The following is a 24,953-nucleotide window of genomic DNA, read 5'->3' on the forward strand; positions in this document are numbered from 1 at the left end:
CACTCATCAGACGTTATTGTGAAAGGGAAAATGCCAAAATGTCGATGGTTTGGACCAACATGCAAGGTACAAATGCCTCTACTCCGACCGTCCGAGAGTCATCCACACCTCCACCACACGCCGCAGCAAGGAGAGCTGCTCAACAGGCGCGGGCTCTCCTTCGCCCACTTTCGCCACCTCCTCCGGGCCCAACAGCTCCAAGTCCACCACATAGTTGTACCTCGCCACCGGCCCAGAGGGCGCGTCCCCCCACGGCGTAACCGTGAGCCTCACCCGTCCGTCCGCCCCACCAAACTCCATCGACGTGTGCCCGAGGTGCTGGCGCGTGCACGTCCCCGACGCGCCCAGCGCCCCCGACCAGCGCTGGTGCAGCCCCGCGCGCCCCAGCGCCGCCTTCACTCCCCCGCTCTGACCCGCGCTCCCGCCCGCGCCCGCGCCCGCCGCGCCGACGACGGGCGCGCGCACGACGTCGAGCCAGAACGCGTCGAACCCGCGCCGGTTCTGCGCGAGCTGGCAGATGCAGCCGAGCCCGAGCACGACGGTGAAGCCGGGGCGGCGCGCGTCGCGGTGGCGGAACGCCACCGTCGCGACGCGCGCGAGCCGGAAGATCGCGCTCACGTCCAGCCCGGGCAGCACCGGCATCTCGAGCGTCAGCCCGCCGTCGGCGTCGGTGCGGGGCGGGGACCTGGGGCGCGAGCCGGGGCGGGAGTTGGGCGAGGGCGGGAGCGAGGTGGGGACGAAGCCGGCGGCGCGGAGGCGCGCGAGGACCCACTCGGGGAAGACGAAGGCGTAGACGACGCGCTCCAGTCCGTCCGTGAGCTTGCCTTGGGGGAGGCGCTGCGGGAGGCGGAGGCGGAGCGCCGGATGCGCGTGTGTGTGCACGTAGACGTCCTGGACGTCGACGTGGGATAGGCCAGATGGGGTCGAAGGGGCGAGGAAGGCGATTCGGTAGTACGCGCGGGTGAAGAGCGCGCCGCCGTCGCCGACGTCGACGAAGTCGCCCACGTAGTACTCGTCGTGTGCGCTGTCCTTTTTGCGGAGGAAGAGCAGCACTAGACTGCCGTCTTCGTGCTCGCACGCGAGCGCCGCCAGAGAGACCTTGGTGGGCGCGGTGAGAGAGGGGAGTTCGCCAGGAGCGTGGCTGTCGGTCAGGAGCGGGAGCCGAGTGCGGATGCCGTAGCTGGTGTGCTGGTAGTGCGGGTTCGACAGGTCAACTCCAAGCCTTAGTGACAGCTCGAGGGTGGTGATGGGTCGGATCCTGCCCGCCGCCGCGAACTCTGCGGGGGACGGAGCAAGCATGGTCTGCATCTCCGGTTGCGACGTGTGATTGTGGCTCGCTCGATGATGGGGCTCGTCCAAGTCGGCAGCGAAGCCGTGGAAGGCGTAGGGGTAGCTTTCGAGGACCGGACCCCAAGCAAAGATGCTCTGGTCGGGGGTCAGCTTGAGGATCTCGTCTTGAAGGCGTGTGAACGCGAGCTGGCCTTCGCCGTAGATGGTGGGCATCGTGACGCCAAAGATGCCCATGAGCGAGTACGCGCGGTCCTCCTCCCGAGTAGTGACCCGGGACGCAGCCCAGGACATGCGGCGTGCGACGCTGATGTCGTCCAGCGCACGCGAGTGGACGAGCACCGCCCGGTCGACGCCGCTGATCTCCTCCACGACCGAGGCGAGGGAGTGCTTCGTGCCCAGGAAGCGCCAGTCGTGGGAGACGAAGACGAGCGTGCGGGGGGCGATGAGCTCTTGCAGCGTCCAGCCGCGGGTCCACCAGCGTGCGTGGCGGAAGCACGACTTGTGCGCGACCGGGTTCTCGCTCCCAGGGACGTCGTCCAACAAGGCGTAGCAGACGTCGGCACGGGCGTACCAGACGTACATCGAGTTGATCGCCTCCGAGAGCTCCGCGCTGCTGGTCTTGTCGATGCAGCAGGTGTCGATCCAGACCCATGCGTAGCCAGCTTTCTCCGCATACATGCAGCAGTCGCGGATCTTGAACGATGCGCGGGAGCGAGGAGTACCGTCAGGGGAGTGGAAGGAGGAGCGGAGGGCCTGGAGTTCCTGGAATGTCTGCTCGTGTTCACCCCAGACGTGGGAGAGGATAGCATAACATATGCCAGATGGGCTGTGAAAGAACCTGAGCTCTGCAGTAGATGTGTTCAGGAGCCACATCGTCTGCGATTGTGAGCACTGGGATAAAGGGGGAGGGTTGGAGAGAGTATAGGTGAGTGCTTTTTTATAGCTGCAAATGGACTTCCAACTTCAGTTAGCGTTCATGGGCGGACATTGGCAGGCCACGAGCAGAGCTTGATCGAACGTACGTACAACCCGGCCTGTGACAGCAAAGATCCAAGCCACAAAACAGATCCGACACAAGGAAGCCCGCATGCGGTCTAGTGAGCTCTCCGAATCCAAACAACCACTCACGCGTGTGCTGCCACCGTCCATCGTACCGCGCTCCCACCAAGGCGATGAATGCCACACCACCTCCACAGCATCTCCTCGAATCCCCCATGGACGTCCTGATCAGGCAAGTGATTGATATTAAATAACTTGCGAGCGGGTGGAGCAGATTTGAAGCTGCCGGCCGACCGGGATTGTGATAGATGAGAAGAGCTCAGAGGAACGGTCGAGGGGAGACCGCGCGTCGCACCTGCAAATGGCCGCCTGCGGGCTCATTACACGTGACCGAACCGCTCGTCAGCTCCCTCGCCGTTTCCTCACTGTTTATCTTCTATGCGCACCAGTGTCCAAGAACAGGCTTTAAAGTGCCGTGTGATAGTATACGTCTTCTTCTTTCCCGCGCTTCTCATGATTATAGACAGCTCTCGTAACCTCGAGCCTGCATCATGTCTGGTCGACGCCGAATCCTGGTATCCACGGCTCTCCACTGCCATGCCCCTGGAGGTAAAAGCAGGGGTCTCCTAGAACGCGTGCTCGTTATGTCTCTACATATTCTCCAATCTCACCCTGCTTTTTCTCAATTCTCGAATCTTCGCGGCTTTCACTAGCCGACGGCGGGTGCATGTTTGCTTGGGACATGTTCAAGCATACCCTCCTTCCTCGCGCTCTGGGTGACCTCGGGCGAGCATGCCGGTCTGATACAAGCATTTTCCTGCATTACACTTCAACTCATACAAAAAAATTTGGTACCATAGACAAAACTTGTCCGCACGTTCACAAGTACAGATTCCTCTTCGCTCGGTGGTGTTCCTCCTCAACATCGCGAGCAAACTCTTCACTGCCCATCTCATCGCGCGCGCAGCCGCGGCCGAAGTCTATCACTCGAAAGCTAGGTGAATCCATCGAGCGTTCACCACGCGGCGCGCTCAGCGGGCCGGGCTGAACGAGCATGTTGCGGGTGTACGCCGAACCGTTCACGAACCCCGCTTCGTGCAAACGCTCCAGCGTGTCAAGCATGGATTCCCTAGAAAGCCAAAGTGTAAATCATGTAAGGATGGTAGATATAAAACACGACGAACCAACTTCGTGAACGTACCGATCTAAGCGGCCATCTGCGGGACTGATATCTCTCCCGCACTGCTCCAAGAGGAGAAGGCGGGTCGGCCATTCGACCCAACAAGCGCCCTCGACGTTACAATTTCTATGCCGGTTCGAGACGACTTCACCGGTTTCGGGGCTCATCAGAGCATAGTACCCGTAGAACTTGGGTACGACAGCCGGGATGACGCTGATGCGGGACGCCGCCGCAAGCCCGTCATCCGAGGGGCACACGAAAGGAGAGCCGGTCTCCACGGTCTCCTCTCCGGAGGGAGTGGCAGGGCCCCCCTCCGTGCCCTCGAAGCAGTCCTCCATGAGCTCGCGCGGGAACAAGGCGTAGAGCCGAGCCTCGTGCTCCAACATCGCGTGCGCGCCGCATTGGCCCAGCGCCGTCTTCACCGCGACGGCGGCCCGGCACCACTCGCGCGTACCGTCCTGCCCTTCGCGCTGGAGGCGGAGCGGCGCGTTGTACACGCTCGAGTGGTGACCGCGCCCGAGAGAAACAGATCCGCTCAGATACAGCTGTGCGACGCGTGGGGGTGTCAGGCCGGCGTCCGCGGAAGTGGGAGGTGCGGGGTACACGCGGACGTATTGGGCTGGGATGTCTGACTTCCGTTGGGTCCGGTTGCACTCTCGGGATACAGCTTGGCTACAGCGACGCTCGTTGTCGGGCTGGGATTTGGTGATGTTGTCGAGATCATAGACGAGGAGGCGGGCAGGAAGATGATCGGGCTCTATGAACACGTCGAGTGGTGCGAGTCCGTTGGTCGAATAAACGCTCGTGTCGTGCTCGAAGAGGGTGGGATCGACTTCCAACAGGTCGCCGTGGACAGGTGCATCAATGTGTGCATTTTGAGTGTGAGTAATGGCCGCACGAATGTCTGTTGGGGAGAGTCCAGGGGGCAGACACAGGGATGGGGATACAGACGCGTCGCTCGGGTCGTCTGGAGTGCCGTGGAGTGGTAGGGGAGAAATTGGAGAGGATTTTACGTCCTTAATACCCGCGTCCACGACAAACAGCTCTCCATCGATAGGGAAGGTGACGACTTGTGTGGCGCAGGTATCCTTCTCGTCGCTGGCAAGCTGGGCCGATATGAGAATGGGAGAGAGGGAAGCAGTGTTCTTTTGAGAATGGTTCGTGTCTTGGGGCGCGTGCACATCTAGGGAATCGGAAGGGCATGCGGATACAAGGGAGGTCATGGTGGCAAAGGGGAAAGGGGGGATGTGGGGAATGAGCAATCATTCACGTTGATATACATGCGAGCTCTGAGCACGTACCTGAGCACCCCTGTTTTTGTGCACTGTATACGAGGGATGCGCCTATGCGAGGCCGCAACCATGACACCATGCTACATTATTGAGGCTGCCCTTCACTTTGGGCACTGGCATCGCAGTGACCGAGACACAAGGCCTTGGGCCTACTAGTAAGTACCACATTTTGCACAGATTGTGGTCAAGCACGCACCTTTCGGGGACGGCACAATGACGATCGACGCTCGGATGACTTGATTCCTCTCACATCGAGTCATATATACTCGATATGGGGAACAATGAAGAAGCTCTGCGATTGCTCTGCGAAGAGCAGATCAGATTTCAGTTGATGGCTTGCATCGTGTACGCGTACCCCGAATGTTACGGTCGGTGCAAAACCACAGACATCATCAATCTTCGGGACCGTCCATTGTGGTCCGGATTGAGGTGAATTGTGGGTTCATCAAGAAGTCGGAGAATGGAGTGAAGTTTGGACCCGTCGGCGAACCAAACTTCACGCTCCGCGCGTTCCCCGCCAGAAGACGCGCGGTTCAGACGCAAGCGTCGTATCAATGGGCCGCGTCTTTCTCAGCTCGTCCACACCGCACCCCGATTGGCCTCCCTCATGGAACCAGTACCACACCACGCACATTTCTGCCCTCATGATCCTCCATCTGACTGGGTAGCCTATCAGCTCATCTCGGCCCGTGCATCTCCGAGACTACGACCACACGACCTCTACGGTGTCTGTGCACACTGAAGCCTTCTGTACGACCTCGGCGTTGCTACTCCCTCGCGCCATGGGCGTGGATACGCTCCCATCCGACACCAACTTCTCCAACCACATCCTCCGGCTTCGCCTGCGTGCTGCCATCAACGCGGCGCAATACCGCCACCGCCTGCCCCTGTCGCTCGATCGACCTCCTGTATGTATAGCTCGCGTCGGTGTTGCACGCCTGTCTCCTCCTTGCCCTCGACCATCATGTCATCTCCACAAGAGTCTGAACTCGTCTCTGGTTCCGACTTGCAGGTGAGTTGACCATGGTCTGTCTTTAGACTGATCACTGAAACCCCCTGAGGCCACTACCGATGCGCCCCCTCCCGACCTTACTCCCGTCGACCCCAGGCCGTGCCCCAAGCCCAGAAACCGTCATGAACTCTGGGCTTTTGGCTTCTTCTTCGACCCGGTCGGCGTCCAGGGATGTCCCTCGCTTGCTGGACATCGAGAACAGCTTCTTCGGGATGCAGTTCCCGGGGTACGTCCGCGAGGTCGTCCAGACGCAGCGCAGGAAGAAGGAGGTCCGTCTGATACAGGGCTGGGTCAACGTTCGCGCCACGGAGGTGGTTCCCGAATTGGAGAGCTACAACCCAAGAACATGGCGACCAGTCCCCGTCATCTCGCTGTTCAGGTACACCAAAAAGGCACTGGAAGACTTGCCCGCACAAGGAGATGTGGATTACCTTACGAAGTTGATGGGATCGCCGCCCATCTGGTGGGAGGTACTGGACTGGGACGAGTGATGGTGAGTGATACATCGATGCCGGTGCACTGCATACTCACAATGTTCAGACGTTCCTGCGACTTCCCTGGCCGGTTTCGCTGGTTTCATATGTATGGCCATATGTTTCCTTTCAATGCCATGTCTTCGTGTCACGTTCGACCGAGGTACCACATGCATTCCGTCACGCATACAACCGCGCGACGCGTCTCTTCACTTGAGGTTTTTGCTCTTCGTGCGTGCATCAAATGGCGTGTGAAGGTTTTTATTCGCCCATCGCTTCATGCACAAGTCTTCGTCTTTGTATCGAGAACAGAAAGCGAGTGGCGTCGAAACTGAATAGTATTGGCGGATCCGTTTCTTTTTCTCCTTTCCACTAATGACCGGTGTAACGGCGTCACTACATGCTCATCTGCGTTCTTCATGTCGCCGCTGTTAGCTTTCCGTGCACGACGTACTCGGTCTTCGACGTCGGGACCGGTCGCACGGTCGCCTCCGTCTCGTTCAAAAACGCCCTCCAGGGCAACCGCCGCGGGGTGCTTTCCCCCGACGGCAGACATGGAGTGCTGTTGTCGCTGTCGTTTAGCACAAGATGTGGCTGTGGCACGTCGATGAAGGGACTCTGCGTCGGATCCAGAGCACGAAGGGTTGCCGGGAGTGGACTGTCGCCGCGTTCTCCAGGGATGGCGCGACGCTGGGGCTGGGACATTTGGACGGGACTGTTTCGTTCCATAACGTTCAGGACGTGGTCCGCGGACAGGCCTAATACTGGTCGAAAGAGCCACGATACCATCCGTACAGATGTATATCCGCGGTGCACTTCGCGGCGAACGCCACCTCCGCCTCGCCCTCGTGCTCGAACGCACGCGCGGGGCCAGTGCGCGTCGCTGAGCATGACGGTGGAGCGGAAAACGAGGACTGTGATGATGTCGGGATTGCCTCGACGATCGCCCGGGCGCCGAAGCGAAGAGTCGAAAGGCCTGGCAGGAGTAGGATCTATGGGCCAAGCGGTGAACGAGTATGGAACAGTGGATGTATGCGACGCGGGGACGCATGTAGCTGGGGGCCGAGAACTTGCGACTGCGGGAGGGGATATACATACGAGGGTCGTTACGATCTTGGCAAGGAGTGTACTTACGCCAGATCTAGATGACATGTGTGAGCAACCGGCCCAAGCGACGGCTGTAATCGGCGGACCCCCAGAATGTTGGAGCGATGGAGATGAGGGGACCGCGAGCACACCATAGGGCTAAGTGTGCGGCGCGCCTGCCGCCCTCGAACCCATTCCGCGAAATCCCCGCGCGCTCCTGTTGGCGGAAGCCGTCACCCGCGAAAGAGCCTGCGCTGGGACGGAATCCGCGCCCCTGAGCTTGTTGCGGATGCGGGGGCGGAGGGTGACGGCGTTGCCACGCTCTCGAATCGGAAGGAAGAATTCCGCTGTAGGGGACAGTCTCGAAAGCGGAGGTGCGGCTATGTGGAACGGGCGGACGGGCGGATGAGCGAAGACGAGCGACCGGGCCGGTTTGCACGGTCGCCGGGACTGGCATAGAGAGCGAGAGACGGTGCACGGTGGCCTGAAAACCAGCCGCTACGCGAGACACGGGGCCCTACCCAGAAATCGGTGGTGGTGAGCGGAAGGAGATTGGTACGATGGAAGTATGTCCGGAGCCCCGTTCAGCGATCCCAGGGGCTACGCCCGTCAACGATACATTGGCACAGAGGAAGGAGGCACAGGTGATGCTGTCCATTGACGAACCCCAGTACGGCGACGCCGTTATGTACCTAGATTCGCAGTCGAGTGTATTCTTTGAAACGTGAAGAAACCGTGTAAAAAATAGTGAGCGAAACATCTGAGAAACAGTTCCACACCATTCATGTCGGGCATGATCATGCGGAAAGTGACGGGAATGTTTACAATCGGGCTGGTACCAAAGCTGACTTAACGCCGCTGGCCAGGCACATCCAGCAGAATTCGCATGGGCGCGAGGGATATTGGATCGGGGCTTACGCATGGACCCCCGAGCCGAGCGGGTGGCAGAGTCCCTTTCAAGCACATGCATGTTGCTGAATTCAGAGACGAACATTCTCGGAAGTGGGGGACAGAGTACTCACACCCACTTTCCGAACAGAGGCCTGTTTGCCTTTTCCTGGCGGTCTGGACCCTCAGATGCCTGGACTGCGTCTGAAAGGTCGATAGGAGGCCAGCCCTATACCTTCCTCGCTCCGTGGTTTTGTGGACAGCTGCGCAAAGGTAATATGAGTTGACGTACACGTGTAGAGCATCTCGACATTCATTTGAGAGAATGAACGCACTGCATTATGGACGGGTGTTGGGCATCATTGGGGCAACCATCACCGTCAGCAACAGAACACCGCGACGACAACGAGCCGGATGACGACGGTGGCTCCGGGGTCCAAGCAGTAGGAAAGGCGGTGGAAGCCCCAGACGCGCGGCCGGCGGTGGGAGCCCCAGCAGGCGCCGTCTCCCACAGCTGGGAGCGCGCGAAGAGTACTTGGTGTCCAGCTCTCACCGCGACGTCCACCACCCCCGTCCCCGAGTCTGCTCCCTCCCCCGCCGCGACCGTCCTTGCTGCCGCCGCTGAGCCTGCCCAGCCGCCGCCGACGCTCGCCGCCCCGGCCCCCCTCCGTCAACGGTCCCCGCCCACGATGAGCGATTTTCTATCGCTTTCCGTCCTCCAGCTCTTCTCCGTCGTCTCCTTCCTCACATCTGTCCTCGCCGTCCTCTGCGTCGGTTCTGGCTCCCTCCACCGCATCGCCCGCCCTATCCAGCCCGGCGTCGACGCACCGGCCTCGGACGCCATGAGCAGCATCACTTCTGGCAAGCAACCGCTCTGGACCTGGACAGGGCTCCCCGTCATCTCCCTCGACTCGCTCATTGGCGAGGAGGAGTCGGTCGAGTCCCAAGGCTACGTCGGCGGAACGGAGCTCACAAGGATGGATTGGCAGGTTTCTCGTTCGCCTCGCATAGGTGCGCGCTTCCTGTCGTCGTTATCTACCCGAGCCTTGGACGCTGACAGCTGTCGTTGTTCTCAGTCACCACGTACGAATCACGAGTACCGATGTCCATGGCGAAGCTCATCATGTCGCGCCACGTAAGTCCTCGTCTTCTCCAACCCGTGGCCGAGGGGTTGCTCGTGCGCTGTCACAATTTGGACCGCACCGATGTCATTTGCCCCCACTCGGGCGTCTTTGCCTTCCTCCCTGCCCCCGTGCCTTTGCCAGCGGGAGAACTGCGGCGCAGACAAAGTGCCCAAGGCAACGCATACACCGCGCACGGACACTCCTCCGTCCCTCGTTCTATCCCGACCATCCTCCTGCGCGGCTCCCCGGCTGTCTTCGTCCGATGCGCTGACGGTGTTGTGTCAGCCCGGGCGCACAGTGGCTCGCGCCGGGCCGAGGCCGCTCTCTTCGTATCCTTCGCATGTATGCCCTGATCGCTGACTCATTCTTCTCTCGCAGTCGCAACGACGACCCGCAAGACAGTCACGACGCATGCAGGGCTCGCTCCGCCCGCAGGCGGCGTCTTCGCGACTGGCAGAGAGCTCCGCATAGCGCTGTCCGCCGCCTCGCCTTCCTCATGACCGCCGCACCCGCCGCAATGTATTGCCCATGTACCCGTTGATATCCCGAACATTGTATCATTCCACCCGCATTCTCACCGCCTCTTCGGCGCCATCGGACTTCTGCTCGGCGGGCCGCTTGCTTAGATCGGCCCACCCCACGCATTTACTCTACTTCGTCTTCATCTCTTGTGTATGCTTCGCGCGCGGAGACCCTCCCAGACGTCGCCGTGTTGGCGGCCTGGGATGCCACTCCGTACTTTTCTATTTATCCCCTATCATTGCCTTACCTTACGTGTGTAGAATTTCACTACTTTGTTCTCGCTCATGGACGCTGTGTGCTGTCTTGGTCTGGGTTGGGCTCTGATCATCGCGAGATCAGCTCGAGATCATCTCTTGATCTGCGACGTTGCATATCGATGCTCGTCCCCAGGCCCTGTTTGATTCAGTGCTGATCACAAGGCACGTCGACGTCAGGTCTGGGAAGATTCTTCTTGGTCTGTGCTTGTCCTCAGAACCTCCGGAATTTTGCTAACCTCATCATTTTCATGTAGGCAGCGCCTTTGGGCATGTGGATGCAAGCCGCTTAGCACGCGCCTCCAAATTGAACACGCGTTTCCGGGACGATGTGAACTTTGAAGCCTGGGAGCTCGAGTGGTAGTTCAAGAAAAAAACGCACCACGTGAATCAGCGTACAGCGTCCGAAATCAAAGAGCTTGTGAAAGCTGGCGAAACGGTCTTTCGAGCATCGACGAAGGGTGGAGTAGTACGCCACATAGCCACTGGCCGTGAGTGAAAAACCACAAATGCAAGTCCCTCCCTGCCTGCTCCCTTTGAGTGTCCTCTGGGAGCTCGTGTGGCTCGGGGTCAAACGTTAATCTATTCACAGCTGGCGACAATCCTTCTGGGCCTGTGCGATCTGTGCTTCCGGGCCCGTCGCTGTGCAGCTTTCGGAGGGTGAGTCGCTTGCATATGTGCATACGGTTCTGCCGGAAGGGATGCTCACCGATCTCAGTACTCCAGATGCGCCTTGATCGCTCTCCACCACATCGCTGAGACTTAAAACGGACAGTTCCACTTCACGGAGTTCGCTGGTACATTCAATAGTTCTGAATGTTGGCTCATGCCGTGGAAGAACGGGTCAACTTTGAGCGCAGAAGAATATACTCTCCCGACGATACCCCCGGTGTTTGCTTGCACAGAGCGGCTCGATCTTCTCAGAATCCTAGCTCAAGTCCAGACCCCCGTCGTCCTTCTGGGAACGTACGATGATGTCGATCCATTCACCGCCAGTGGCGAGCGTGGACACCGATTCCGTAACTCCCGGAGAAGCCTGGGGCCGCCATCCGTGAAGTACTTAACACGGCATCCGTGACCACATGAAGTGGAGACGCGCTCGAACCCACGGGCTGCGCCGTCGCCCGACGGCCATTCAATCCTTTCCCGCGCTACACCCGCGCACCCCAGGGTGGTCAGGATTTCACAGTCGCCGCCAACGGCGCGGTGCCTTTTCTTCCCTGGCCACATCCACTCGGCCCTACCACCAACTTGACACCCGCGGGCCACTACGAACACCTGCGTTCTAAGGAGGCCTCTTCTTTGGCGTAGGTCCCTGGTTAGTCTTCGCTTGGCTACGCCATACTCAATCGCGCTCCGTCGCAGGTCACGCGGTGTTCAGATTTGGCCGCTTAGCCGAGTATTTGAACGATGACTGCCACTAGCGCCCCTCTCTACGGCATCTTCTTACTCCATTTCGATCCTCACGCGACCCGCTCTTTCACCCCACTCAGACGTCAATCAGCAGCTGTACGACACGGCGACCAAATCTCGCACGATGACGCGCGAGACCGCGATTCTACATAACGATCAGGTCCCGAACATGTCGGAGCCCAACCACCCTCCGCTGACCACCTCCCTACCGCCGGCCCACGGGCTCAACAGCTCTGTCGCTCACGTCAAGACTGCGCCGTCCGAAGACGGCCCGTTCCGCCTCGCGGGAAAGGACCTTTCTGCCCTCCACAAGCTCACGACCGACTTTCAGTTCAAGCTCGCGATCGAGAACAACTCGCCTTCCTCGAGCGGAAACTATACATCGACCGATTCTCCAGGTAGCGTCGTCTCTCTTCCCGGGCTTCTCCCCTCTCTTCCTATTGCCATCGGCGGCGCACTGCCCAACTCTCCGCCAACCACCCCAACCGACCTGGAATCACGGTCACCTTCCATGCCCAAACTTTCCCCGACGTTCCTGGACGACATCCCCGTGCTCGAGACGCACATCCCCGACGACCTCCTCCCCGACGAACTCCTCGTGCACGACGACGACCCGCTCCCGCTCCGCTACGTCCGCGTCGAGCCGCACTCGCTCTTCCTCGCGCCCGGCGCCGCCCCCGCCCTCGCGCGCGACCCCGCGTCGCCGCCCAAGCCCGCCGCGCGCCTCTACCTCACCGCCGCCTCGCGCATCGCCGCCCCCGGCGCGCACGCGCGCTCGAGCGTCTTCCGCGCCGCACTCTCCCTCCCCCTCCCCCTCCACTCGTGCTCCCCTCCGCCGGACTCGGACTCGGACGACGGCGGACCCTTCGACGAGACGGCGTACACGACCGCGCGCGTCGTCGCGAAGACGCCCGGGCCGGCGTGCAGCGCGCACGCGCAGCTCGCGCGCGAGGCGCGCCTGTACGACGCGCTGCCCGCGCGGCTGACGGAGCGCCACACGGTGCTGCTCAACGGCGCGCGCGAGCCGGTCGCGATCGTCGAGCACGAGCGCGGCAGCCAGATGGTGCTCGAGGAGGACGTCGTGCTCGTCGAGCGGCACACCGCGCGCGCGCTGCTGCGGCGCGCCGCGACGCAGAAGGAGCGCGCGGCGGCCGAGGCGCCGCCGCAGAAGGGGCTTAGGAAGATGCTGAGCGGGCTGGTCAGGCGCGGGAAGGCGGGCAGGGCGGCGGTGGAGGGGAAGGCGGCGGTGCCGGGCGTGCCGGAGGGGCATACGACGTTCGCGTTCGGCGCGGTCGCGCCGAAGTTCTTTGGGTACTACCTCCCGCTCAAGCAGGACGGGGAGATCTGGTGGGAGACGCACCCGGGGTGCACGGTCGAGGGCGGGTGCGAGGTGCGCTGGCCGGCGCCGATCCTCCTGATGGAAGACTGCGGGGAGCCGGTCGAGCATTTCCTGGGGGAGCTCACGCTCGAGCAGAGGTGAGTGCGTTCGTGTTGCTGGAGGCCGTCCTGAGGGAGGAGGTCGCGCGTGCGGGTGACGGCCCGGTGAACGGTTAACCAACAGCCTTCGCTCTCGTTCCCGCCGATCCGCCGTCTTCGTGCTGATCGTTATCGTCGTCCTCTACCGCAGGAAGGAGTGCTTCTCGCTCTTCAAGTACCTGCACGACGCCGGCTTCGCGAACCTCTCCGCGAACCCGTACGACATCCTCGTGCAACCCGGGCCGCTCGGTGTGCCGTCCGCGCAGCGGTCTCTGCGCGCGCCGAGCTTCCGCATCGTCGACTTCGGCCGCGCCGAGGCCCGGGCGAGCAGGCGGACGAACGCGGACGAGTTCGAGGAGTTCTGCAACCAGGACTTTGAGTATGCCTGGAGCACGCTCGGGCTCCCGGCTGACGGGGAGCAGTTATAGTCTGGTGTACACTATGGTCGTTGACACGTTTCTGAACACTGGGGTCTTTGTGGGCACTGGGGTCACGATATGGTATTTACGGAAGATGATACATCTCATGTAATGTATGCGCGCGTCGCCCGCAATTCATGCTTCTTCGTAATGATCGACTGCGCCGTTCACCCGGATCTGGTTGTATTGGGCGTTGATGAAGACGCGATCCACGAGTCTACATCTATAAGCTTCGGCCACCCTCGGCCTCGTAAGTGTTTCACTTCGGCCGCGCGCAAAGATCTAGACATTCAAATGGGTCGGTGTTATTCACACCAGGTTTATGCACCGGCTCTATCACGGAGGTCCTATTCTCATTCCCAGGACCCTCGAAATCTCGCATAGACCCCTGGTCCCAATTGCCAAAATCTCTTCGAGAACAGGCTTTTCGGATAATCCACGGTGGCCGGGTTAACGCAGACATCAGCAGTCTGGAGGCTGCTTTGGCCTAACTTTCGGACCATAGCTCTCCGCGTCGAGCTCCTGAAGTTTGGATTCCAGTCTCGAATGCAGCGGCCGGCGGCCGTTGGCTTTAGATGGGCGAGCACGAACCGTCGAACGGTCAGGTCGGAGGAAGTTACCCGAAAAGGTAGAACACAAAACGTAATCACAAAAGCGGCAGCCGAGATCGTAAGATGCTGGAGGGTAGTAACTAGAGGGTTCATATAATGCTTGTAGAAGATAACTAAGATACATAGGCATGCCGCAGGCTCACTTGTGCTCGATGTGAGGCATCTTGTCGTCGTCGTCGTCGTCAAGACGTAACCGGGGTAAATGGAGCGCCGGACCGGGTCTCGATCGCAGGATCGCGGGAGGTTGTCGGCAATGGTCGGGCTTCCTCGGAAAATGAAGTAGACGCGCTAATCGGCACGTGCGCGCGTGGGAGTGCGCCCGGGATTTGGAACAGTCCTTACGTTTTGACGTCATCTCCGACGACTGGTTGGCTGACCGAGCTCGGGCAGAGAGTCCCCGTCGTCGACATCGCGCCCGGATATCTGCTTATGCATGTGGGCCGAGCTGGCTAGTCGCTGTATGCGCCTTTGGTGGTGTCGCGCGCCGGAGGCGGAGTGGGCAGTGGGCCACACATCCCACGCGCGGGACATCGAGTCATTCTTGGCGGGCCCCCTCCTCGCTGGCAACGACGGGCTCGCACAAGAGGGGCCCTCCGCCCACGCGCGCGCGCGGCCACGGAAATGAAAGCAGGAGCGAGGCGGCGTGTGCGCAGGGCCCAGAAGGAGCCCCGCAGGCCGTCGGAATCGAAGGATCTGCGGATGGCGGGGAAGAGAGACACAAGGCCGCGAGCACGGGCGCTTGCCCATCGATATCCCTTTCTCCTCGACCACCATCTCCCTCCGCCACCTCCCCTCTCGCCACCCCCAGAACGCTCCTCCTGAGACGGCTCTGCTGGTGAGTCCACTTTGGCATCGCTGCACGCGGTCGGACGCGTCTGATTCGCGGCCTGTAGCGCAACGAGCCACATCTCCGCATATAGTCGCCAACCACCGTCCCGCCACTCTCCTCTCTCACACCAAGCTTTCGCCCCCTTGCCCCCAACCACATCCCCACCAATGCCTGCTCGCACCATACGGCCGCCCCTGGGCGAGCCTTTGTCCCCCATCGCTTCAACCTCATCCTCTTCGTCCTCTGACGGCATCCCTTCTGTCAAGAAGCTCAAGTCCACCAAGAAGGTTAAGCGGGAGTCTTCCGTAACCGAGGCCCACTTCTCCTGCGACGGCATCCCCAACCTCGAGGACTTCGTCAACGCTGAGGATCTCCCCGAGCTCCTCATGGTCTACGACCGCGGGAACCTCACCCACTGCGCTCCGAACGGGGAGGCCGTGCTCTACAAGCGCGCGTACCCGGAGGGCATCAAGATCAGATCTCGCGACGCCCGCCGCGGCTGCCTCTTCCTCGACGACCAGAACAAGCTCGCCGACGGACGCCGCTCCTCCGTCTTCCGCACCCCGCTCATCGCCACCCTCGGTCCGCGCGACCAGAAGCGCAAGCATGTGCGCGTCGTAGCCAAGGTCGCGGACGACCGCTGTCGCTCTCACCATCTCCTCCGGCAAGAAGCCAAGGCGTACGCCGCCTTCCCCCGCGAATTCTATGTCCGCTCCAAGCCCGTCCCAGAGATGACCCGCGGGCTCGAGCCTCGCGCGGCGCCCCGTCCGGCGATGCGCCCGAGCTACGAGTTCCCCGGGTGGGCACAGGCGATGAACCCAAAGACCCCCGCGCGGCTGGAGACGGCGCCGCCCATCGTGCCCAAGTTCTACGGATACTACGTCCCGATCAACTCCAAGGGAGAGTCACTCGAGCGCGACCACCCGGGCTGCAACGAGTACGCGACTTCTCAGTGCCACGTTCATCGCTGGCCGAAGGCGATCCTCCTCATGGAGGACTGTGGGGAGCAGATCGATACGGCGTGCATGCCCTTCAGCGAGCGGTGAGTCTTCTTCCGCGTCTCGGTGTGCCTCGTGGCGCGATCTACGCGATCCAGGCTTCGGAGGTTAGGGCTTGGGCTCACGCTGATGCTTCGCGATTCTGCAGGAACGCGTGCTGGGACCTCGTCGAGCGCATGCACCGCCAAGGTTTCTCGCACGGGTACGCGCACCCGCAGAACATGCTCGTCCAGCCGGGCCCCATGAACGTCCCCGTCGAGAAGCGTTCGTACCTTAACCCGAGTTTCCGGCTGGTCAGCTTTGGGCGCTGGCGGGCGCTCGGGTACAAGCTGCCTATGGAGTCGGCGCGCTGCGCCAAGCGTGCCTTCGAGAAGGGCCGCGAGACGGACGTCATGGTCTCCCTGGACGAGCTGCGCATACTCAACCACGGCGAGCCCGAGGAGGAGGACGAGAGGAGCGTGGACGCCGACGACGAAGACGAGGAGCCCGAGAATGAGGTCGACATCGATGCCGATGTCGACGCCAACGCCGGGGAGGACGGGTATGATTCAGATGCGACGGTGACCTGTTAGAAGCCTTGTCGACTTGCACTTTGACGCTTCGTTATCTCTCGAGCCCTAGATCGCGACCTCGATTTGTATATTACGTGTACTTGTACCAATTCCATGAGTCCACAGTTTCGTCGGGCGAGGACACGGTGTGGCCAGGCTGGAGTCCCCGTCGCTCAATCGGGCTTGTACGCTGTGTGGCGGTGGAGGTCATCTGCCCATGGTGCGGACGATCGATGGCCTCACTGCACACTCACTTGAACTTACGTCGGCGGTCTGGGACCTGCGTTCAGTGGCAGATCATACACCAGCACGATGTTGGCACCCGGATCTTTCTCCTTCGGCGCCTCCGCCCTGGCCTCCATCCACCCACCCGGGTCCCCAAAAACAGAGTACCAGAAGTCCATCAATACATAACATATACATTCGCTTCAGAAATACTGGCTGTCTTGCCGATTCTCGTTCGCCGGCCCCGGACGGCCGAACGTTCAGACCTTCGAAGCCTCCTCCGCCCGCTCAACGTCGCCACCGCCGTACCCCCCACCTCCGTCCTTGTGCTCGCCGCGACCAACAGAGTGGAGCTCGTGCCCCTCGGACTCGGACTCTAACCCGAACTCGAAATCGAAATCACCGCCACCGCCGCCCGCGGTCCCGATCCCAAAGTCGAGCGACGCGCCCATCGAGCCGACGACCCGCTGGAAGACGAGCGTCCCGGCCGGCGCGGCGGCGGCGCGCCCGTCCGACGTCGCCGTCGACGTCTCCCCGACGATCCGCTTGTTCGCGGCCTGGAGGTTGAGGAGGAAGCGGGAGATGAGGACGGTGGTGATGCTGGGCGCGGACGCGTCGCGGTCAGCGGGGTTTCGCAGGAGCGAGGCAGTGGGACGCGTACGGCTCCGTGAAGGAGTTGATGAAGCTCGCGCGGCCGGCGAGGCTGGTGCCGACCTGAGCGGGGCGGCGGTGAGGGTGAGAGACCGAGAGGCGCGGGGGAGCGGAGACGTACGGAGGCGAGGGTGAGCGCGAGATGCAGGCTGTTCAGGAGGACAAGCGTGCTGGAAAGAACAAATGGTGTGATTGGGGACGTCCCTGCCGGAGAGTGATGGCGCTCACATGAAGTATATCGTACCTGCGGACCGTCGTGCATGAGGTGGGCCGGCGCAGGGAACGGAAGCGGAGCGTGACGTACCGTCGCGCAAGAGAATGCTCGAGAGAGTTTGGGCTTCGCGCTCTTCCCGGGCGATGAGCGAGCGAGTGTGCCACAGGTTGTACCAGGTCGCCGCAACGGTGAGAACGTCCGCGACGATGAGTGCACCTCGAGAGACGATCCCCACTGAACGGAGCATCAGTACTTCAAAGCGCGTATGTTGTCCGGACGGGACACGAACATCTACATGGCAAGGCGGTGAGAATCGACTGGAGTATCGAAAGATGCTCACGAGGCCACTCACCTCTGCGCAAAGTCCTCGCTTACGCTTGCACCGGTCGCCCAATAGTCAGGCCCTAGCTGCTCCGCGAACAGGGTCGGTATGTTGAACTAAATATTTTCGTCAACCTCGAGGGGTGGTGGCGCTGCGACCGTCACCGCGACTTACCGCCATGTTGATCGCGAACGGGGCGGCGGACAAGAGAAAGATCAGGATGGACACAATCAAGTTCCGCGAGATGGCGTATATCCGCAACCCGGCGAAGGCTAGAAGTGGATGGAGAACCGCGTCCGGCGTTCAGCGAGAAGGACCGCAAAGCATAAAACCTCACCTGCCCAGGGAAGGTAGATGCAAATGCTGAGGATGGCTTGAAAATATGCGGTTACCAGCGCCCTGATGCGTGGCCTTTTGAGAGTCCACTTATTCATCGAGTGAAACCTTCACTTACTCCTGTGGTTTGAAGTCGTGAGCGAAGTTTCGAATGCATACTGGGAGCGCAGTACTTACGATTTTGGTAGTCGGGGTGTTGAACGTAAACCACAGGTCGTATACGTAGTAGCCAAGCGAGAGATATCGGTTAATCATGAACAGAGATACAGCACCAGTCGCTTTCCGCAGGGATGGCCAATAAAGAAAGATCTCGGATGGAAGTGTGATAAGGTATTCGTACACTATCATCACTGTTGGCGACGTCATCAGCCAAGCTCATATACCCATTCTCATTACGCACCTGCAACTGCTGTCTGGATGTACAGCTGTACCTGACTAAGGAAGGTAAGACTACGTGATGCGTAAGAGATTCGAGGGACACTCACACGACGAAGAACTCTTCGATGAGGGCACTGGAGTCATTATCAGAAGACGCCATCGATGTGCAGTGCTAAAGGGCGGGTGTGCAGAGGCTGGCTTGCAGATTGAATGAAGCATGATCAGCTTAAGTACTCGCCCTCCCAATTTATCCTGAATGCGAGAAGTGGAGATCGGCAGGACGCATTGAAGAACCACGTCTCGCTAGGCGGCGGTGAGGCTCGGAACCTCTTGCGCGGGTGTACTTACTGTTTCTCGGGACGCGGCCGTTTGATCATGAGCGGCTTCTTCAGCTGTTCGGTATCGGGTATCTCGTGGTTCATTTAATCTAGGAACCCAAGCCTCTGCTGTTACCAGATGGCTCATCACAGCGGCTTGACACCAAGACGCGAAGGCCACTGGTCGAATTGGATATAGCATGTGAACGTTTCCCGCAGGGTCCTTCTGAATGACGCAATCAGGCCTGTAAGAGCTCTTTTAGCCCATCGGAAAACGTGTAATGCGAGGTTCGTGTGTGACCAACCTCAATCCGAGAGTACTCGATGGGACAGCGCACTTGGATCATCTCGAAAAGACTGCCGAGCAGAGCAGACCGCGACACGAGTGACATCGAGATGAGATACAAGCTGAACAGGTTTTCGAATGCACGGAAGGTCCGGCCATCTTGTCGCCACTCGCGCTGGCAGGGCTGAGGAGATGAGTGCAGAAATCAAGAGCAGGGTACGGCCCCCGGGGCCAGTCCGGGACCGGCCGAATCGATCGGCCTCGGCGCTGCTGCCCAGCGCCAGAAACCCTCCGCAGCCCTCAAGTTCGTCCGTCCATCATGTCGCCCATCCCTTCGACGCCAGTGTCAAGTGTCAGCACTATTTCTCGCAGAAGACTTTCCTTCTCGATGCGAGGCCTTCATCTTGTTCTGTGCTATCTGCTTCCCGACCGCTATCCGCGTTTGCCCGTTGATCAATTCTACGTCCAGTGCCCGTCCTTCCCATCCTCAGCTCCCCCGTGACCATTCAGTCCTAAGCCCGTCAATCTCCTCTGACCTACTTCTTGTGCCATGTATCAAACTTTGGCACTAGCCTACGTCCGCCGGCCGTGGTCTGAAAGCTCGCGAAGATTCTATCTGGGTCGATTTTCCCTCCAAGGTCCACGGTTGCTGGAGAGCTAGACGAGCTGGTGCGGGGCCTTGTTTGAACTCGACGTTTTTTCACCTTTCCTGCATCCCCTTCATTCCCTTAATGACCTGCAGTGCGTTCAACGGACGTTCTCTAACAAGAACTAGAGAAGACAGACGGCTTCCTGTCAGATGTGAGCACTCTCCGTTCCCTCCAGACGTTCATCCTTTTGTGGTGAGAGCCCCCTTCATTCTCTCTGTATCCTCGGCGTGCCTGGTCCTCGTCGGATCCAGTCGTCCGGTCAGTCATCACGTCTCCGTCGCGAAAGTCACGGCTCGGTTGCCCGGCTCTCCCGTTACGCCCCTGGCTACTACCTCGATGGCCTCGCCAGGAACGTCACCAAATCTGGCTACCTCAAAGGTCATTCACGGGGAGAACTGTAGCAGTCGTACACCGTCCTTCCTTTCCGTGCATCATTGCTGCAATATAGTCATCTTCGTACACATGGTTCTCAGAACTACGGGCTTTCCTAACGCCCCATCCCTGAATTGACCACCAAGCAGGCCAGTCACCACTCGCGGCACGATCCAGGCCCGAAGTACTTCCTCTACCAAACGCGAGGTGAGGGCAGGTAGGGGCAGATCACTGAGTCGATCGGCCGGCCGGCCATTGTTGGTGTTGTAGTTCGAGGATGCTGTGGAATGAAGGGAACAGTGGGGCCCATCGGTTGTAGGCCTTCTTTGTCTCTCGGTCTGGGCGATTGAACTGTCTTGCCTGAAGGATAGTGCGACTCTTGGTCACTTCCGCTCGACTTCGCCTCACACGTCTCTTGATCAGTCCGAGCGGTATCGTTGATGGGTGGTCTATGAGCATGGTAACGAGACCATTGGGCGTGTAGAATTCCCGCGAACGCGAACTCGGACGGAACAAGGGAAATACACATATGTACAATCATCAACAGGTAAATCGGGCGGTGACCGGTGACAATAAATCTACCTCTCTCTGTCTTTCCGCCCGCTACAGGTTTGCTCCTAACTGGAGCTCGCGCTCATCGAGCGTGGCCCCCTCAAGGACGGACTCGCGGAGTTCGCGGACGACCTCGACCTCGCGCGCTCTCTGTCTTCACCTGGATCGCACCTCGCCGCCGCGCGTGACGACGGCATCCGCGTCCTCTACCCATACCCCTGTGAACAGCTCTTCAACGTCAGCTGTCGACGACTTGCGAAGAAGTTTGGGCCCATGGACCCGTTGGTGGTGGAGGGGTTGCAGAGGCAGAAGGAGGAGCGCAACGCGGCTGGGTAGGCGGAGATTCCTCGGGCGGAACGGAGGCTTGAGCAATTGTCCTGCGTGCGTGTGCAACGGTACTTGCACGCGGTGTGCTTAGAGCGTTTTGTATTTACGTGTCCGAACGACGTCTGTTTCTTCTGCCATCTCAATACGTGTTGAATCGCACTCGATCGAGAGGGTTCTTTCATGAGTTTAGTATGAACTGCAGACTGGTTGTAGCGGCCCGGGACTCTCCGGGTGCTTCTTCACACCCTCCCAAATGTGGCAATCCAACCGTGGGCAGCTAGACGCGCACGCACCTTGCCTTGCACCACAACCTCCCCGCCACACACGACAAAAAGTCCCTTTGTTCGTCCCATTGTCGTCCAAATAAGGTACGAGAAGACTCATTGTGACTTCTCATTTGCCTAATAGATAACACGCAGCCCGTTTCCCGTGACTTGTACCACACTGTTCAATTTCTTCAACCACCCTCCGCGCGCGCATATAAGTGTCCGCACGCGCGCCTCTCCTTCCTGTCAGTCCTCTTCCCTCTTTGCACATCGCCTCACTATGGAGGCTCACATCTTTCCTCCTCAGGAGCATCCAACTCCCTACGATCCCGATCGACCTCGCGTACAGGATCCAGGGAGTCGCCAGCCTGGTGTAGTCATTCAAACCAACGCAAAGACCGACCGTGCAGACATGATGGAGGACTGCAATGACACCACCATCATCATCCCTTCTCTTCAGTTCGCCTCCCGTTATCTCAGCCCCGCAGACGCGGACGGCTTCAACGCTGCCTTCCCAAAGGACAAGGTCGCCGAGATTCATGTCACGTTCAAAGCCCTCATGAAGACTCCCGAAGACTCACCTCCCGAGGAGTCTGAAATCAGCAAAGCTTGGGTAAGTGGCCAGTCTCTATGCGGTCAGAAGGAGTCACTGACACCTCTCCGCAGCGCGACATCGACATGAACATCGCGCGGTTATGCGATGACGAGCATTTCTTCCACCTCTCTGAGTCGAAGGCGGACCGAGACGACAACGGCAAGAACAAGATCGATGCGAGCTTCCTTCCGAATAACCTGATGAAGTGGTACGAGAAGGACACCGCCAACTTCGCCATCCAGGCCATGTCGATCAAGTTCAAGCGCGGCGGTACGAAGAATGACCCCTTTGACGACCGCAGGGAGTACGACAACGAATCTCTCGCCTTGTCGCGCAAGATGGTCAGAGGTCAGCTCATGGCCTACTCCGCCCGCCTCTTCCATAAACAACACCGCAAGTGGCATTTCCAGCTCCTCGTCAACGGCCGCGAATTCCGTTTCCTCCGATGGGACCATTCCGGCGTGATTGTTACCGAGGCCGAGGACTACGTCACTACGCTGGAGGACACCGAACATCTCCTCAAGATGTTATACGGGTTCTCGAGGCTAAATCGCAGCGGCAAGGGTTACGACGATACCGTCGAGGAACTCTCTGACACCTCCGTCGGATGGACGCGTATGGGCCAGCTGACCAACCCCCACCCCGACGACATCACACCGGACACGCGCGAGGCTAGCGCAGAATACCACATTGCTGCCGAGTTTCACCCAGATATCGCCGAGGAGCGCGTCGTGCAGTGGTTGAAGGACAAGGCCTTCTATGCCGACCCTAGACGCGACGACAACAGGCAGACACCGCCGGACACGCACATGCGTGATTTGCGCTACCTCCCCACCTTCGACTATATACGCGCGAAGTTCAAAAGCTCAATCGCGCCCGGGAATCGTCGCTACATCGTCAAGATTGACGGCGGGATATTCCTCGTAGGCTCTCCGGTCTTCGTCGCGTTCGGTGCGGTGGGACGTGGCACTCGCGGCTTCATCGCTCTCGAGTGGGCGACACAGCGCTTCGTATTCATCAAAGATACCTGGCGCCCCTTCTACGCCGGCCTGCCGAGCGAAGGCGATGTGCTCAAGACACTCAACGAGGGCTCCGTTCGCAACGTCCGCACCCTGGTCTGCTATGAGGATGTCCCTGGCCACGAGACGGAGACGTCGCACTACTCTCCGGTCACTGGCAACAACCGGCGGACGATCGACCTCAGCATGCGCAGGCCGGTTCCTGATGAGGCGCAGGCCGCGTCCACGCACAAGTGCGGCACCGCCTCGCCCGCGACCCGACCCCTTCCCTCCACCCCTCGCCGCCGACGTCCCGCGTCCGCCGAGATACCTACGGCGGGCCCGTCCTCCCTTCCTCCCCAACCTGCGACGACTGCTCTTTTCCACATCCACCCCGAGATGATCACCGCCGCCATGCAAGACGCCGAGGCCGGCACGAAGCGCACGCGCGATGAGCGGCATGCGCAGGAGGAGAGCGCGTATACTGAGGAGCATCCAAAGAAAGCCAAGGCGAAGAAGCCCAAGTTCATCCAAGGCACAAGATTGCGCCATATGCTACACCATCGCATAGTCGTCAAGGAGGTTTGCAAGGATTCGATCGCGTTCACCTCCGGACGTCAGTGGGCGAGGATGATTCTCCAAACGCTGTACGGTGGGTTCTTGGTGTTCATCTATTCATTCGGTATGCTCACGATGCGACATCTGTGCACAGCCCATCACGACGCGGTTGAGAAATGTTATATCGTACACCGCGATGTTAGCACCGGTAACATCCTCATGTACCCCGTGATCACATGGGGAGCGGATAAGAAGGCGCTAGGGGTCACACAGACGGGTTTGCTTGCCGACTGGGAACTCGCCAAGGATAAGAGGATCGAATACGCGCGGCAGATTGCACGTACGGTGAGTGCAGCCCTGTGGACTTGGCTCGATCTATTCTCACTCGACGCAAAATGCAGGGGACCTGGCAATTCATTCCGGTCCGTTGTCTGCTGGACCCCCGGTCGGCGATACGGATCGCAGACGAACTCGAATCGTTCTTCCACGTGTTCCTCTACAACTCGGTCCGCCTCGTCCCTAGCAATCTGCTGGATGTTCAGCATTTCGTGCGGTCCTACTTCGATGCACGCCACCCGCATCCCACGAAGATCGGCGAAATCAGCGTCTCCAAAGACAAACACGATGCCATCGTGAACGGCAAGATCACGACTACGAGCGCACTGGTAGAACTCGCTTTCGCGTCCCCCAGGCGGAATGCTCCACATCCTTTCAACGCACTTATCGCGGAACTCCTGAAGCACTTCAAGTCTCGATACGCCGTTGGTCGCTGGACCGAATGGGAGGCCCTGAACGCCGCGCGCAAGACCACCGACGAGGAACCCTCGAAAGCCGCCAAGACGCCCACGTTGCCTCCGGTCCGCGAAGAGACCACCCCGCCTGCTGAGGACTCCGACGAGGAGTCTGACCAAGATTGGGACCTGAAGCCAGTCGCTCGTAAGAGCAAGACAGGGAACTCGATCAGGCCCAAAGCCCTCCTGAAGCCCGATCCGGAGGCTCCACCGCGTCCTGACGATCACGATTTCGCGCGTTCCGCCGCGCTCGACACGCACGACGCGATCATCGGCATCTTCGAGCGCTTCGTTGTGCAGGACAAGGCGAAGAAGGAGGACAGGGTGAAATGGCCCAAGAAAGACCTGATGGAGAAGGACGCGCTCGCGCAGTACGTTCCGCCGCCTCGTCGGCGGGCACCGAAGAGGGTCAGGACGGACCTGCTCCCTCCGGTCGCTGCTTGGACGATGTCGACGGAAGAGGATGGGATGGATGACTCGCCGACGACCCGTCGGAGAACCCGTGCTCCACAGACTATCACGCTGGGGTAGTAGTTGGCTTATCGTCGCAACTGTGTATATTGTATATCCGCTCTATAGAGTTCTGTGCGTTTTGCAGTTTAGACGTTCGGCGGTACCAAGACCGGAGTGCGAGACCGGGGTCCCGATCAAATCCACCATGATCTCGTCCACGGCTCCGCTGCCCTGCGAAGTCTAGT

General features: G+C 60.0%; 9 protein-coding genes across 9 annotated transcripts; 6 read left to right on the forward strand and 3 right to left on the reverse strand.

Annotated features, from left to right (window-relative positions):
• Positions 1 to 78: 78 nt before the first annotated feature.
• On the reverse strand, positions 79 to 2,163 carry BXZ73DRAFT_79118 (HET-domain-containing protein; the record flags this gene model as incomplete). Its single annotated transcript, XM_048023015.1, has 1 exon — positions 79 to 2,163. The coding sequence occupies one exon, from the start codon at positions 2,161 to 2,163 to the stop codon at positions 79 to 81; it is 2,085 nt and encodes a 694-aa protein (XP_047875785.1).
• Positions 2,164 to 3,255: 1,092 nt separating this feature from the next.
• On the reverse strand, positions 3,256 to 4,413 carry BXZ73DRAFT_22658 (uncharacterized protein; the record flags this gene model as incomplete). The annotated part of the gene is made up of 3 exons (XM_048017656.1): positions 3,256 to 3,418; positions 3,491 to 4,097; positions 4,152 to 4,413. Coding segments are annotated over 3 exons (1,032 nt in total), but the record flags the coding sequence as incomplete, so codon positions are not given.
• Positions 4,414 to 5,543: 1,130 nt separating this feature from the next.
• Positions 5,544 to 6,264, forward strand: BXZ73DRAFT_79120 (uncharacterized protein; the record flags this gene model as incomplete). The annotated part of the gene is made up of 2 exons (XM_048023016.1): positions 5,544 to 5,673; positions 5,870 to 6,264. 2 exons carry the CDS (start codon positions 5,544 to 5,546, stop codon positions 6,262 to 6,264), a joined length of 525 nt encoding a protein of 174 aa, XP_047875787.1.
• Positions 6,265 to 8,909: 2,645 nt separating this feature from the next.
• BXZ73DRAFT_50186 (uncharacterized protein) lies at positions 8,910 to 9,815 on the forward strand (the record flags this gene model as incomplete). Its single annotated transcript, XM_048020397.1, has 3 exons — positions 8,910 to 9,231; positions 9,297 to 9,355; positions 9,723 to 9,815. 3 exons carry the CDS (start codon positions 8,910 to 8,912, stop codon positions 9,813 to 9,815), a joined length of 474 nt encoding a protein of 157 aa, XP_047875788.1.
• A 1,842-nt stretch (positions 9,816 to 11,657) lies between these two features.
• On the forward strand, positions 11,658 to 13,437 carry BXZ73DRAFT_79122 (uncharacterized protein; the record flags this gene model as incomplete). Its single annotated transcript, XM_048023017.1, has 2 exons — positions 11,658 to 13,009; positions 13,095 to 13,437. 2 exons carry the CDS (start codon positions 11,658 to 11,660, stop codon positions 13,435 to 13,437), a joined length of 1,695 nt encoding a protein of 564 aa, XP_047875789.1.
• Positions 13,438 to 15,254: 1,817 nt separating this feature from the next.
• BXZ73DRAFT_50319 (uncharacterized protein) lies at positions 15,255 to 16,438 on the forward strand (the record flags this gene model as incomplete). The annotated part of the gene is made up of 3 exons (XM_048020412.1): positions 15,255 to 15,590; positions 15,711 to 15,910; positions 16,015 to 16,438. The coding sequence occupies 3 exons, from the start codon at positions 15,255 to 15,257 to the stop codon at positions 16,436 to 16,438; spliced, it is 960 nt and encodes a 319-aa protein (XP_047875790.1).
• A 464-nt stretch (positions 16,439 to 16,902) lies between these two features.
• On the reverse strand, positions 16,903 to 18,965 carry BXZ73DRAFT_103371 (uncharacterized protein; the record flags this gene model as incomplete). Its single annotated transcript, XM_048015560.1, has 13 exons — positions 16,903 to 17,242; positions 17,304 to 17,356; positions 17,415 to 17,463; positions 17,522 to 17,537; positions 17,598 to 17,741; positions 17,797 to 17,824; positions 17,883 to 17,945; positions 18,004 to 18,101; positions 18,167 to 18,228; positions 18,284 to 18,515; positions 18,566 to 18,600; positions 18,651 to 18,677; positions 18,892 to 18,965. The coding sequence occupies 13 exons, from the start codon at positions 18,963 to 18,965 to the stop codon at positions 16,903 to 16,905; spliced, it is 1,221 nt and encodes a 406-aa protein (XP_047875791.1).
• Positions 18,966 to 20,697: 1,732 nt separating this feature from the next.
• On the forward strand, positions 20,698 to 21,056 carry BXZ73DRAFT_103372 (uncharacterized protein; the record flags this gene model as incomplete). The annotated part of the gene is made up of 2 exons (XM_048015561.1): positions 20,698 to 20,715; positions 20,796 to 21,056. The coding sequence occupies 2 exons, from the start codon at positions 20,698 to 20,700 to the stop codon at positions 21,054 to 21,056; spliced, it is 279 nt and encodes a 92-aa protein (XP_047875792.1).
• A 669-nt stretch (positions 21,057 to 21,725) lies between these two features.
• On the forward strand, positions 21,726 to 24,786 carry BXZ73DRAFT_50266 (uncharacterized protein; the record flags this gene model as incomplete). Its single annotated transcript, XM_048020406.1, has 5 exons — positions 21,726 to 21,926; positions 21,980 to 23,216; positions 23,328 to 23,558; positions 23,619 to 23,809; positions 23,866 to 24,786. The coding sequence occupies 5 exons, from the start codon at positions 21,726 to 21,728 to the stop codon at positions 24,784 to 24,786; spliced, it is 2,781 nt and encodes a 926-aa protein (XP_047875793.1).
• Between the last annotated feature and the right edge of the window lie 167 nt (positions 24,787 to 24,953).

Source organism: Epithele typhae (genome assembly GCF_022376455.1).
Source record: "Epithele typhae strain CBS 203.58 chromosome Unknown BXZ73scaffold_40, whole genome shotgun sequence".
NCBI classification, from domain to species: Eukaryota; Fungi; Basidiomycota; class Agaricomycetes; order Polyporales; family Epitheliaceae; genus Epithele; species Epithele typhae.